Genomic DNA, 14,854 nt, shown 5'->3' with positions numbered 1-14,854 from the left:
AGCGTGGGGCGGAGCCCGCCCGCCACCGCCCCTTCCCTCTCCCCGTGCCCGGCGGCCCCTGACGGCGAGCGGTGGCGGTCTGTGCTCCTCGCTCCCCGGTGAGTGCGAGTCCCCGCCGCCCCGCTTCTCTCCCGCCCGGCGCCGGCGGCTCGGGTGCCTGGGAGCCGCTTCCCCGGCCGCGGCGTGCCCATTCCCGGCGGCCGCGGGGAAGGTGGCGGGGTGGAGGGGCGCCCCTCGGGGCAGAGCCGGGACGGGTGCGGGCCCGGGCGGAGGGCGGGGACCGGCGGCTGGCGGGGCCCGGTGGCGCGACGGGCGACCCTGCCGTCTCCCGGCCCCGGCTGCCTCGGTGGGGGCTGGAAAGGGCCGTTGGATGCTGCGGAGGGAAGGCGACTCTGGCGGAGCAGCCCCGGGGAGGCACCATCTCGTAGCAGCGGCGGCAGCAGCAGCGGCGGGCTGTGCGGCCCCCGCCGCAGCTCCGGGCCCCGGCTGGCGAAATCGGGTCTCCAGCACTCGGCTTGGGGCCGGCTCACAGCGGGTACAGGGGGCGGCTTTTGCAGAGCGGAGAAAGAGGAATGGATTTAGCTCGAGAAGAGCGGGCGTGGAAGAGAAGTTAAGCTGCCCTGTCGTCATCTAGGTGAAGCTTTTAACATTAATTTTCCTCCTGGAGCTACTCGAGCCTTGTCTATTGGTATTTCAGTAATATCTAAATAGTAGAGGATAGTGCAAAGTGTACATATCAAGCACACAGCAACTTCTCTGTGCTGCAAAAAACCGTCAGTAGATCTGCAACATAAGTGGGACAAGGAAAGGATGGAAAAAAAGAATTGGAAAGTGATGCCTATAAAGTGTCAGGTTTTAATTTTGGGTGGCAAAATAATCTGTTTCACGTTCATGGCATAGACAGCAGGTGCAGGTGTTCTGTAACAGTTGTGGAGGTTGTAGCACAGATGCAGATAATTGCCTTCTAATTTACCTTGATTTAGGACTGTGGCTGTGGAGATGCCCAGTTTCAGTATCTGGATCAGGTATATGTTTGGATTGGTCCCTGCTTATGCTCAGCACGTTTCCATGTTTCATAATACCACCATAGTTCCCATTTATTTTTTAACTCGAAGTTGTACTTTGATATTTGGTTTCCACCTCTAAAGCTAGTGAAGGTGGGGGGAGGGGGATAAAGAGGAAGACGAAGAGGTCTGGACTTCAGTATTTTTTAGTATCAGCAGGAAACCTGGTCTAAACCAGAGGATTCTCTCTCCAAACAACTGGAATTGAATTAATATCTCTGAGCACTCTGTGCTGTTGCTATTGTTCAGACTGGCTTTATCAATCCACAAAACTGAAGTAAAGGAAGACCACCCTAGAGAAATATTAACACTGGAATGTTTATTTAGTAATGCTTTGCTTAAAAGCAATTGTACTTCATCAGAATGTCCTAATAAACTTCTGGGGATTGTTACTGCTTCAAAGAAAGTAAGAGGAATGTAATGGGCATAGAGTAGGAAGTGCAGCTGAGTCTTGTGCCTTCCAGGATCTATGGTGTGTGTGAAGAGTTATTAGGAAAATTATCAATACTTTACTCGCCTCAGACTTTATAGAGGAGATTCTTGGAGGAGCTTTCCACATAAAAAGAAGTCTGATCACTTAGCAGTGCTTTACAGAGTATATCTGTAGACTATCGCTGAATTGAAAAGACCATAGAGCTTTCAAAGTGCAGGTTTTTGTCATATTACGTTTGTAATTTAGCAGCTTTGTTTCTTTCTGATTGTCTTTGGCCAGAGGATGAGACACTCTGGCTTTGATACTATTTGGTGAAGTTTTTATAGTAATGGTGGAAGAGCCAAAACAACAAATGCAGAAAATTAGAAAAAAAATAATATTTGAATAGTAAGAAATGGAGCAGATCTCTTTCGTAGTGTTTTCCAGCATAGACTCTCACTGCAGAATTTTACCGTGTAAGAGCTGGAACTTAGCTCCCTCCTTGGAGTAACAATCTACTTAAGCTAAGCAGAAAGATATGAATTGAGGAGTGGTCCCTTTGTGTCTTGAAATATAGAGACTGTAGAGAGGAGTATTAATTTCCATTCTGCTCTGTTTGTGTGAAAAGGAGATAATTTTTTTTCAGGGTTTTTGCCTTCAGTGCTTCCTTAGGGATTGGTTAATTCAGAAGATTTCCTCTAGGTATTTGGCACTTCTTTGGAAGAATTGGGATTTCTCACAGCTGTAGGATCAGAATTTCAGATGCTTGTGAAAGCAGGTGTTAATTTTGGTTGTTTGGGGTTTTTTTTTTTGCCTACCCTTTCTGCATGAAAGCTGTTATGAAAAAGTTAATTTAAAAATGTTTGGTGGAATTTGATTTGCCTCCCCAGGGAGCTTGGCCAGTAAACTCTGCTAACAGCTAGTTCAAGTTCATGAAATCGTATCAGACACACACTTGTTCTGCTTACAGACTGAAGCTGTGGGTGTTTGAAAGCTGGATTAATCTACATGAGTAGCTGAATAGCTGCTGAGATTATAGGCGGCAGTTTTTGGTGTGAGAAAATTATCCTTATTTCAAGACCACAAATTCACGATTTGTCTTGAAATGGTGTAAAAAGTTAGGATGTTCCCCCCACAGTGTCAGATTATTTCACAACAGTAGTAATCCTCTCATGAGTTCTTCATTCTGAAAGGAATCCTTCTACCTACATATCTCTGGTAGCTCTGAAACAGTTCAGATTTCAAGTTGCAGAAAAAGAGTTTTAGAGGTGCAGAGAGAGAAGTTTATAGAGCTGGTATAATAGTAATGGCATGAGTACCGAGCTGATTCACAATACTCTCATTTTGTTTGCCTTTCCCATGCACCTCTGCTGAATTTCTTCAGCCTCCACAGGAGCCTTTTGAAACTAACAGACCAATACTGAGATGTCTTTTAATCCTGCCTTCTGAAATTGAACCAAAATTTCAGACCAAATCTTTGTGCACACTCTCTGTATTCCACACTTCTTGAACACTTCCATGTTGGTTTTGGTTTTTTTCTAACACTGAAATCTAGTTCTTTGTTAAAACTGGTCCAAGCTGCATATTTGTTAATGAACAGTCTAGGAGTATAAGCATAGGGTAAAAAGGCAGCAAGTTTGTATAGAGGTAGGAAGTAGGTTAAAGTTCAGAGCTGCTCTTTCACAAGGTGGGAAAAAAATTTCAACACTTCATTTTTCAGTGTTTCATAGTCTCCTGATAAGCTTCCCTTTATTCTCAGGCATAACACTGCTTATTCTCCTGCAGAAAAAAAAGGAAAATTAGTCTCTACTTTTAACTGGGACACTCAGTGGTGAGTGTGCTGACAAAACATTCCCTTAACATTTACACCTGCTTAATTATGATCTGGATTTTCTTAAGACTAGATTGCATTTCAGAGGCTGTCCGAGAGCACACAAGAGCACACTATGTATGTGTGCTTGCCGGGGTTACCAGAAGCTGGTGAGATCTATGCAAGAGAAGTGTTTTGACAGTCCCTCTAAGCTGTAGGTGCACAATAACTGTGTTGAAGTGAGGGAGGAGGTAGCATTTGGCTTTCTGGAGGGATGACTTGAGGGAGTTTTGTATCTACATCTTGGAACTGGGCATGCATCTAAACTTTCACCTCATTTGGAGCTGGAGTTACTTTAAGACCTACATGTTTGATTTCACAAACTTGATCTCTGACCTAAACTTTCAGTTCCAATATGTGCAATACAGCATTGCTAACAAAATGAAATGGTCAGAATACTTATGACAGTCTGTTAAATACAGAGATTATAGGAATATGCAATTAGTAGCCTGTTCAGTGCATTGGTATTTTAGCACATTCTGGATCTGAATAAATAAGTATTTTAGCATTGGAGTCAAAAGATTTCTGCCAGCAGGAGAAGGTAGGAAAATCTGCAATCTAAAGCTCTGTTTGTTCTAGTACAGTGTTCCTCTTGAGCATTAAAGTTGAAATGGGCTCCCTGAAACTTCACCTAGACATTGTTTAAAAACCCCTCCATTTTGTATTACTACATTTTTTTCCAGTGTGGAATACTGGTGTAGTTTATACCATCAGAATAGTTGCTCAGTCATCAAATTGTTAGTGGACTTCTCTTTAAGGATCTGTATGTAATGATGGACTTTGCTGTGTAATAAAGAAACACAAAGATTCTTTCTCCAGTCTCTTTAACCACTAAAATCTCCTGGCTGTTAGCAGCAATGCAACAGTGTATGTTTGTTACATAGTGGCCTTATCTGCCACAGGTAGAGTAAGGGTTAAATAATAAGAGCTTCTTTAAATCAAAACAAGAAACCTGTGTTTTTTGCAAGAGTAATTGCATTCATCTGTTCTTTGTACATCCAAAAGTAATTATAGCATTTTATATTTTTATAAAACAAGACTCTGCTTGTTCTACTTCTGGTGTTGAAGGCTATCCAAATGCTGGGGGCATGTGTGGGCTTGAGGGGTTTTTTTTCCTGGTTGGTTGGTTGGTTGGGTTTTTGCCATTTTTTGGTGGGTAGGTGAGGTTTTTTGTTGTTGTGTTGCCATGTGTCTGTTCATCTCTATCTGTCCATCCATTTACCCAGGGTAACAAAAACATTTTTCTCAGGCAACTTGGATATTTAAACTAAAAAAATGTATTTTTTAGTATTTTCCTTCTAAAATGACTTGAATTATGGATGGATTTACTTAGCAAATTTTACTACTTTAAACATCTCACTGATACTGAAGAGGTTGCCTCTCCATATCAAAAATGCAGACTTCTGTCAACATGCTTAACGTGGGTATTCTCCTTCCTTGGTCTTCAGGCAAGGTAGGCATACACAGAACATGCTGCATTTCCTGTATGGTGGAAGTTCCTACCTGATGGACCTGCTTAGAGATCTTTATTCATGGCTATGCCATCTATAACTTAGGTAAACTGGAAGTAGTCATCAACATTTCTAATGAAGGCCCACTGCTGAGTAGAATGTGAAACCATGAGAAGAGCTGTTTAAGTTTTAGAGGCTCAGGGGAATTGAGCAATAGCCCTTAATTAAAGAGGTGCTGTTCAGCTATACGTAACTGCTAGTAATGTCACGAAGTGCGTGCTCAGTATTGTGAAGAAAAATTTATAACTCAGTAGCCTGTCCCTCTGCTGCAGCTCATGTTAGATTTTTTTAAATTGCTTGCTTTTGCCATTTGGAGGTGCTTGTTGCAAACTTGGCAGCTAAGCACAGATACATACAATGGCAGTCATTTGAGTGGACGAAACCAAGGGAAGTAACTTGTGGGAGTTGGAGCGATAATTGCAATGGAAAGTGGTAAGATCAGATTCAGCATGGATGGAAAATGTTGTATTTTTTCAAGAAAGACCATGAATGTTGCCTAGGTCATGCCTTATCACCAGGCAAGGACTTTTATCATGGTCCTGCCAGCTCACCTCTTATTTTCCTAGTTTTCAGTTGGAAGTTTCATCACAGAAATGTATTTTGTCATGTTTCTTCACAAATTTTCTGCAAGTACCAGCAAGTCTGAGCCCTCCCCTTTTTCTTGATGACTGATAAAATAGCATCTTTGCTTTGCCTGAGTGTAATATTTTTTAGCATTTCTAGAGTCTGGTAAAATGTTAAAATTAAACTGCTTCTTTGCTGAGTGTGTGCTTCCCAGTGGTGGCCAAGAATTTACTCAGGGAAAGGCCAAGAATTTCAGGGAAAAGAACATTTACTACTTGAAATCTGTTTTAGTTAAGATATTACGTGTTTAGTTTATGAAGAGATGTCTAAAATTAACCTCTTAACATTAATAATGTAGGCACCCTTTCATAACTGGAAAGACAGCAGCTAAGAAACCAAAGACAGAATAGAAAAAGTAATCGTGGAAACATGTTCCCTTTCTCCAAGTGGCATTAAATATATATCTGTACTAAAATGCTGAATAACCATGGCTGTTCTGTTCCTACTTTATGGCCTGAAGCTTAGACAGACGTTGTCTCATCCAGGGCCTTTTTTCCTTTCTGGAGGTCAAACAAAATAGTCTGTGTCCTTGGTTTGTCCTCAGGCACTCCTTTAATAAATTTGATTATTACTAATCATGAGTCTTTTGTAAACATTTGTGTCATGTACTACAGAAAGAGCATGATTTACTGTCAGCATGTATTTTAGCAGAAAAGTAGTCTGCGTGCTACCGTTTTCTCTTTTTCTGGATGGTGAGAAATGAGTGGGATACTCTGATATCCCTAAAAAACCTCAAACCAATAAATACTGTTGATAGTATGGATCTGTTTACAACCAATGAGTGTAAGTGCAGCTGTGCAATTTAAAAATAATCTCTTTTATTTATGATGTGAAAGAGATCGCTGCTTTTAGTCTGACTAGCTCTATTCTATTTCACTGTCAACTCTAAAGAGAGTAGAACAGTATGTTATAAAGTGATGTCTAGAACAGTTTTCAGACTTTTTCTCAGGTATAGCAAGAAGCTAAATACAGTTTTTCCTCTCTATGATCTTCATGAGATAATTTCTGCAAATGAAAAATGATGGGATATATTATGATGTTTTCTCAATTCCATTAATTTCAGTAAAATTTATTTGTTGTCATTGTTCCAAGTTACTCAACTGCTTTTAAAGGGATCTGAAGTATAGTCAAGGAGTCACTGTCAGTCAAGAATGTACTTTAAACTGAGTGAAGTCCTTTTCCAGTCAATGTTGTTGTGATGTGGCTAGTACTGTGTTAATGTTAGATACTCAGAAAAGTTACAACGGCTGAAGATTTGAAGGCACACGTGCAACATACGTTGAAGTCTCCTGTGGATGTTCTTTTGTTAAAGAAATAAAAGGTTTTAAGATTTTAAGTTACTTACTCAAATTGTTTTTGTGGAGATCCACATGAGACTTTAATATTCTTTGAATGTATCTGACTTAGTTGATTAACTAATAAGAGAAGGCGAGGAAAGAGGATGGACAGACACCTTTTTCCTTCTGTCCCCTTGGACTTGTGCATGTTTCTTATGTCATGATCATCTAAAGGTGTGGCCTTCAGGACACCACAGAGACCCCCACAGACGCTACAGCCTGTAGGCATCTTTGGAGTGATCTTTTGGTGCTAGTTAACATCTGAGATCTCATGGTAAAAACTGAGTTTGCTGGCACACTCAATATAGATGAAGTGAGGAGTGTTGTTGTACTAAGATTTTGTTTGTTCAAAAGCTTTTTTAGAGCATCACAATGTAAAACTTGTGTTTCCAGAGAAATTTGAACTGTCCTGTGTCATATATAGGGATACAAACAGCAAGAGACAGCTGTTGTGGCCAAGGGTTCATTCTCTACTCTATAGGGCAAGATGTTGCATTTGCAAAAAAACACCTTTCTTTTTTTATATTTGGAAAGTTATGGCCTTATCCAAATAAATTTGCCCCACCTGGTATTCATGGTTATAATCTTTCTGCACTTCTACTTCTCTGGGGACGAGAGAAAAAGTAGAAATCAGACTTTCTGTGGTGAGCTGATATGCAGTCTGGGTGAATTGAGGTGTATTCTAACGAGATTGAGTGTGGTGGCACAGCAATAAGCTACTGCATTGATGTAACAAGGTAAGTGGAAAGCAGAGTTCAGATTTAAAGATGATCAGAATAAGTGTCGGCCAACTTGTGGATGTTCTCAGAATTCTAATGGCAGACACTAAGGAAGGGCTAAAATAAAGCTGGTTTTTGTCTGGTACACTTCATACAAGTCATGCAACCCTTTAAGAAGGTTCCAGTACCCTGAGATTAGCTCCCTTGGTCAGAGCATGGTGCTAAAAATGCCAAGGTTATGGGTTAGAGCCCCGTATGGGCCATTCACTTGGACTTGGTGATCCTTGTGGGTCCCTTCCGACTGATAATATTCTCTGGGTCTGTGTCAGTAATAAGATGCTCCTTTTTAAATCCTATTCTGCATTATTAGGTTTGAATAATCCACAATTTCTTACATAATCTCCACACAAACAGTTTTAAAGTTGTTGGGTTGATCAAGTGCTTGTTTTGGTACGTCTGAGCAGGTATTGATGTGGTCACGCACTGGCCATGGTCAACGCGTGTGACCCTGCGTGCAGCGCCAGTTCCGGGCAGACAGATGTCTGCTCCCCCGTGTTTGCGTACTTACGTTTCAGTGCCTGCAAAACATGAATAAATATTCTATGCTGCAATCACAAGTTAACCTGTGTCAAGTCAATCAAAAAGTTAACCTGTATCTATCACAAAGATTACTTTAAAAATTTTGGTATACTCAGTGTGCAGAGCATTGCCGCCAGACATCTTTTTGGCAAATTACTAGTTTAGAGTTCTGTGCTGTGGCCACTCAGTTTATAATTTACTATGTGGAAATAGTAATTGGTATGACTGAGGGCTTTCTTGGCTCTGTGAAATTTGCTACAGCAATGCTGCTAGTTCTTATTCTTTTCTAGAGATTTTACCTCTTTTCAGGTATTTCTGAATGGCTTCCAGGTTTGTAACAAAGTTCTTCGTATCAGTGTGACCAGGCAGATGAAAATACCTTGTGATTAGGCCTTGGTCAGCTCACAGTTTGGCTTATTTGTGTAACTCACCGATGAGAGATTAGTACTGAAGCATCTCATACTGTGAACTAAGAAACTTCTGTTCAGGGAAGAGGGTGATGTCTGGTAAAGTAATGTTAATATGTAGATAATGTGTCATAACATCTTGAATTGCTGCTGTGATTTGCCAAGACATGGACTTAGATGGAAAACATTCGAGCTGCAATTTATACTTGAATGGGAATATGTGAACTGAGTACAGTGGACTCATGGTCTTATCAAATTAATGATCTGCTTTATCTGTCAGGGGATATCCGAATATTTTCTATGTACAGCTACTCTTAGACTTTCCCATGAGAAATGGATATGCATAAAATAAAGTTCTCATAATGGAATGCAAAAAAGTAAATCTCAACAGGAGGGTAGCTGGCAAGAAGAGGAAGGAAGAAATTCATTTTGATCATGGTCAGTCATAGAAGCACAGAGTTTGCTTAGGGGAATATCTAGTAGTTCATGGTGCTTAAAGATGATTACACCTAAAACTTGAGGGGCTTGTGTACAGGATGAGTATGTGCAAAGGTGGGAAGAGGAGTTTCAGAAAATAACTTGTTGATGGGAATGTGAGAGGTGATACATGTGTGTGTGCTTGCAGTCTGTTCATTTGCCAGCCTTCTATCTTCCCTGGGCATTCAGCTTTTTATCTAGAAATATCCATTTTTTTTCTTTGAAAGAATTCCAGAAATTTTTCTTTCTTTGATGCTATTTTGCTGCTTTATACCCTGGACCTTCTTTTGTCACCATTTCTGCTATTTCCCCTTTGCTGTCTTCAATATTCATGAATTTTAAATTTTGAAAATACTGGAATACTTTAAAAATCCCCCATAAATGTATTCCACATAGTAGTATTTCCTGAACATTCAATGACACTGGCAGGTGAGATAAATTGATGAATTCTTTGGCCTTTGTCCGTGTTTAACAAATACTGGACTTTGTGCATCCCTTTGCATTAGTTTCCAAGGCCTGTCATGTGTATCTCATGCTTTGTTGTGAGTTTTCTTGTTTGCAAAACTGGAGCAAGAGAAAATAATGTTATTTGAATGAAGACAGGAGCAGTGCTCTGGGAAAACATCAACAGATCTGGAAATTAGGCCTATGATTATCTCTCTTCTAAAGAAATTTTAATCGTGACTGGGAATGTTGCCAGGCACTGCAAGAGAATTGTTCTCACCGTTAAATTGTTAGCTTGATCCTTGGCATGTGTTGGCCTAAGCCAATTCTTCCATGAGAGATTTGGGCAGAGTTCAGGTCTTCAGTGTGTCCTAGGAAGTGTTCCATTAGGTAGTTTGCATGCAGTTAACCTTTTCTGGAGATAGATATTTCTACAGTATGATTTTAATTTATTTTCTATAGTGGAATTTATTAAGAGATGTTGGTATTCTGGAATTTAGGCCCCTCTCACTAGCTGGCCTTGATATAGGGAATATTTTAGGGTCCACTTAACTTCTGTATGTGAACCCTAAAAGTCCTAGGTCCCAGAGGAATGCTTTATCCAGCAAACCATTACACCGCAAAACCCAGTAAATCAGTAAGCAACAACAAAAAAAGAAAATATCTCAAATGAAAATGGTGTTTAAAATAGAGCCTATGTAAATTTTCTTTTTGGTGGTGATCCTAACAAATCTTTCTGAAATTAGGAGGGTTCTTTTTGTCTCTGGTAGCATTTGTAATCTTAGTCTATAATACTTTCTGTCTCAAAACAATAGTGTTTTATAGTTTGGATAATTGTTTTTAATTTTGAATGCAAATGTCTATCTGTTTAGCTTTAGATCAGTGCCACTTCTGCTGGTTTTGGTGGGATACAGTGAATTTTGTTCCTAATAGCTAGTATGGGGCTGTGGTTTTGATTTGTGCTGGAAACAGGGTTGATAACACAGGGGTATTTTCATTACTGCTGAGCAGGGTTTACACAGAGCCAAGGCCTTTGCTGTTCCTCACCCACCCCACCAGCGAGGAGGCTGGGGGGTATGCAAGGAGCTGGGAGGAGACACAGCTGGGACAGCTGACCCAAGGGATATCCCACAGCATATGGCATTAGGCTCAGCATATAGAGCTGTGAGGAGAAGGAAGAGGGAGGTGTTCAGAGTTACGGTGTTTGTCTTCTCAAGTCACTGTGAGGCATGATGGGGCATTGCTGTCCTGGAGATGGCTGAACACCTGCCTACCCATGGAAGAGGTGGATGAATTCCTTGTTTTGCTTTGCTTGCAGGTCCATGTTTAGCTTTAACTATCAAACCATCTCAACCCATGAGTTTTTTCAAATTTGCTGCTCTGATTCTCTTCCGGATCCCACCAGAAAGGAGTGAGGGAGTGGCTGTGGGGTGCTTAGTTGCTGCCTGGGATTAAACCACAACACACTTAAGAAGTGGGACTGTGTTGTCATGGTGGTTCATGAATCACAGAGGCACAAATGACTGTCTAGAGACAGCATAAAGAAGAGAATAATGAAGACACTGAACTTCCTTACTGAGATTGTGTCCAGAGAAGGGAAGCCAAGATGGTGAAGTAGCTGTATACTGTACTACTACCTGTAGCACAGGTTCTGTGAGGAGTGGCTGAGGGAGCTGGGGTTGTTTACCCGGGAGCCTCCTTTCAGAGGCTCAGGGGAGACCTTATCACTCTCTACAGCTCCCTGAAAGGAGGCTGTAGCCAGGTGGGGTCAGTCTCCCAGGCAGCTAGCGACAGGATGAGGGGACGTGTTCTCAAGCTGCACCGGGGGAGGTTTATATTTGATAGTAGGAAAAATTTATTCCAGTCATTGGAATAGGCTGCCCAGGGAAGTGATAGATTCATCATCAAAAGGTGTGTGGATGTGGCACTTGAGGACACGGTTTAGTGGTGGATATGGTGGTGCCCAGTTAACAGCTAGACTCAATGATCTTGGAGGTTGTTTCTGACTTTTAAGATTCTATGATTCTAAACCATGTGGTGTATCCACATTTTTCGCAATTCTCTTGTGTTTCGCAATACTCCCTCAGACCTTTTATCTCTGCGGATGTGTTACAAGTAGATTTGTGGTGAAGAGGGAATTACTGGCAGTACCTTTTTCTCTGGTACAGGCCTTTGTGTATGGGACAAATACATTGCAGACTGTGGGAACATGTACTTTGTATGCAGGACAGATGTCATGAAAATATCTTTGATTTTTCTTTTGTTTTAGGGACACTAGGTGTCTTCAACAACCATGAGCAACCCTTTTGTACGGATTGTGGAGCCACTGGACCCGAAACAGCCTCTGAAGAAATTCTTTAATCTGAGCAAATTGGAAGATGTGAGATACGGTACGTTGGCAACATAAGGGAAGAATTTGTTAATATTGATGAACAGAACCTGAACAGACTTTGACACATTGGATGATACTTGGTCTCTGGAGGGAACTGTGAATTCAAAAGAGGGATCTTGAAAATAAAATTTTAGCAAAATTTAATTCTTGAAATTTAAAGCTACAGAAATATTGGCAAGATCACAGTAGTATTTTCTCAGCATACTGTGCACACAGCAGTCTTATTTTTCCTGAGTGGGTGAGTAGAGCTAGGCAAAACTAAGAGCACAAGTTTTCTTATAAACTGCTAAGCTATCTTGAAAGGCTGGAAAGGCTCTAACACTGATATGTATGACTGAACCAATCAGAAATATTTTTCAGCTTTGAAAACAGTAGTGGCTAGAGAATTCTTTCTGAGGAGGCATTTTCCTCTGACATTTCCCAAATCTTTCAGTGATAGTGGTAAAAATCTTAGTGTCTGTGCCATTGACTTAGAAAGTGAGTATCTATAGCTTAGAATTGCCTATGCTGGGTGTTGTTGGTGTTTCAAAATGTAAACCGGTGTTTAAGAAGAATTGAGGGAACAAGAGGAGGAACATTTTCTCTGAATGTTGGCAGGACGTATCCCTTACAGGCTCTGATAAGTGAAAAGTCAATTAATGTCAGTCTTGGTGGGTGAAAAGCAGAGAAGAGTCTTAAGGAATAGACAAATACACATACGGTGTTACCAGTTGATCCATTCCAGGATTCCAAGAGTGATAACCTTCAGGTTCTTTAAAGAAAAAAGGATGCCAATTCTCCCTATCCAGCATGAAAAGAGAGTAGCTTACCAGGGAAGGGCAGGAGAAGATTCTAAAAAATCCCAAAACAACAGTAACAATTACCCCCAAAAGCCCCAAACAAACAAAATCCCCCAGAACAAAACCCCCAACAACAACCAACCCAAATTATTCTGAATTACTGTGTCCTGAAAAATAGATGGGTTTTTTTTTACAATACCACTAATGAGATCTCACTGTGATTAAGTGACTTTTATGTCTTGGGGGGCAACCCTGTGTAGACAGTTGGAACAAACTTCTCAAAAAATTTTAAAACTTAAATATTCTGATAGGCAATCAAACAACAGTTATTAAAGTGGAGGAAGGACTGAGACATGTTTGGGTTTTTTTTCTTCACACCCATTGCTTGTAGTAGACCTGTCAGGACTGCTTCAATAGTATTTTGTGTCATCTTCGTTAAATATTTCTAATTTGAAGTGAAAGAAGATTATTAGGTGCACAGACTGACTTTCATTCAGTTTGATTTTCCATCTCTTGAGATGAAGAGGCTACATAAGCCACTAAAGCTGTGTTTTCCAGCATATTAGTAGAAAATTGTTTTTCTAGTACATTTGTATGTTTGTGTATGTCTATGTGTTTGTATGTCATATGTGTTCAGTGACAAGAGTGAGAGCAAACTGCAGAAAAACAAGGTGAGCACAGCATGTTTTCAGGGTAACCTTGCTATGAAGGATGGGAAAGCTGTGGAAAAGTCCCTCAGCAAAGATGTCTACTGTGTCACAGGAGCTAAGATAATAAACCTGCTCAAAGCATCTAGTGGAACAGGTCAGTTAGCATTGGCTTCCTGGCAAAGCTGGAGGCTGGAAAAGGGGCTTTGATAATTTGGGATAAAGCCTTGTGAGAGTATGGGGGCAGCACTTGAGGACCTGTCTGCCCCAGGCATGGAACTCTGCACTTGCTGACGTATGCTCTAAGGTAAAAACCGAATTTGTTTCTTGCCTCTTACCCATGCAGCTCGCCTGCCATTTTCCATTCGAATCCTCCTGGAAGCAGCAATCCGTAACTGCGATGAGTTCCTAGTGAAGAAAGGAGATGTTGAGAATATTCTCAACTGGAAAGTGATGCAACACAAGAGTGTTGAAGTGCCATTTAAGCCTGCAAGAGTTATTCTGCAAGACTTCACGTGAGTCTGATGCTCTCTAAAGCAAGGAAGAGGGGCTTTTGAGAGTGCAGCAATGCTCAGCTTGGGGTGGAGGGGTGAGCTAAGGGGAAGGATAGCAGTGAGATATTAACAAAAGCCTTTTTCAGCTTTTCTGGATGTCATGCTACAGACAACATTTGAAGAGCCAAACACTCAGAATAATAGCATTGAAAGAAACTGTTCTGGGATGGAGAAGGAAATATCTTCATAAAACTTCAAAACAGGGAAAGAAAATGTGATTGATAAATTGCATCCAAATTAGGAAGTTCGGGGTTTAGAAGTTATTCTTTGAAGGGGTGGTATTGTCTAGTCTCTCCTTTTTTTGTTGTTTGTTTGGTTTGGGTTTTTGTTTAGGTTTGTTTGGTTTTGGTTTTGTTCCCCAAGGGCTCTTGCTTTCAGTTTTTTACCTATTTCAGTTCTCATTTATAACCCACATCATTACTTTGTCTTCTAAACCAATATTAGTATAAATATATTCTTAAAGATTTCTCTGCTATTGAAAAAATGGACATATTTTTCCCAGAAATGCAAATTGAGATTCCTTCCTAATGGACTCTGAAAATTGGGCCTTGTTATTGCAGTGAGTCCTCAGGTGTCTGTAATAATCATGTAATAGTTCCTGTTCCTGTGGAAAGTCAATCTTCGGGTGGAACAATAACATCTAACTATTTTAATACAGCATTTGTCTTGCAAGTCCACTCACTGTTCTTTTTATCTTTGTCCTCTGTCTTTATAAAACGTTTTAGTACATCCATGGTAAGCCCAGTGCTGCTATGTTGCCAGTTGATTTTCTTCCTCAACAGTAAAGTGTCTTAGCTGTCATATCCTCTATTTTGCATTTTCACAAAGGTTGTCCAAGTACTAGAGACCCAGTACAGCTCTACTTTTAAAGACATTAGAAAAGATTGGCAAAAACCTCAAATGAAAGAAGTACTGATTTCCTAGCTATTTTTCATCCACTGGCTGTTGTTAACGTTTTGAAAAACTGGAGCATAGAGGAAGCTGAATTTTCAAGCTAACATTGTTCCTTCTCTTACTGTTCTTCATTCTTGCCCCCTA

General features: G+C 40.7%; 1 protein-coding gene across 2 annotated transcripts in view; it reads left to right on the top strand.

The window, feature by feature from the left end:
- The first annotated feature begins 9 nt into the window (after window positions 1–9).
- Window positions 10–14,854, top strand: part of ACO1 (aconitase 1) — a 36,042-nt gene continuing 21,197 nt past the window's right edge. Inside the window, exons 1-3 of one of the 2 annotated variants that reach the window (XM_069000737.1) lie at window positions 10–98; window positions 11,714–11,834; window positions 13,609–13,777. In XM_069000737.1, the coding sequence (XP_068856838.1) occupies window positions 11,738–11,834; window positions 13,609–13,777 (266 nt within the window). In that variant the 5' untranslated portion in view covers window positions 10–98; window positions 11,714–11,737. Of the gene's footprint in view, window positions 99–367; window positions 635–11,713; window positions 11,835–13,608; window positions 13,778–14,854 lie in introns of those variants that run through there. The other variant, XM_069000738.1, reaches the window with a different exon arrangement.

Source organism: Aphelocoma coerulescens (genome assembly GCF_041296385.1).
Source record: "Aphelocoma coerulescens isolate FSJ_1873_10779 chromosome Z unlocalized genomic scaffold, UR_Acoe_1.0 ChrZ, whole genome shotgun sequence".
NCBI lineage: Eukaryota > Metazoa > Chordata > Aves > Passeriformes > Corvidae > Aphelocoma > Aphelocoma coerulescens.
The sequence above is the reverse complement of the archived record's forward strand: the minus strand, read 5'-3'. Positions and strand labels throughout refer to the sequence as shown.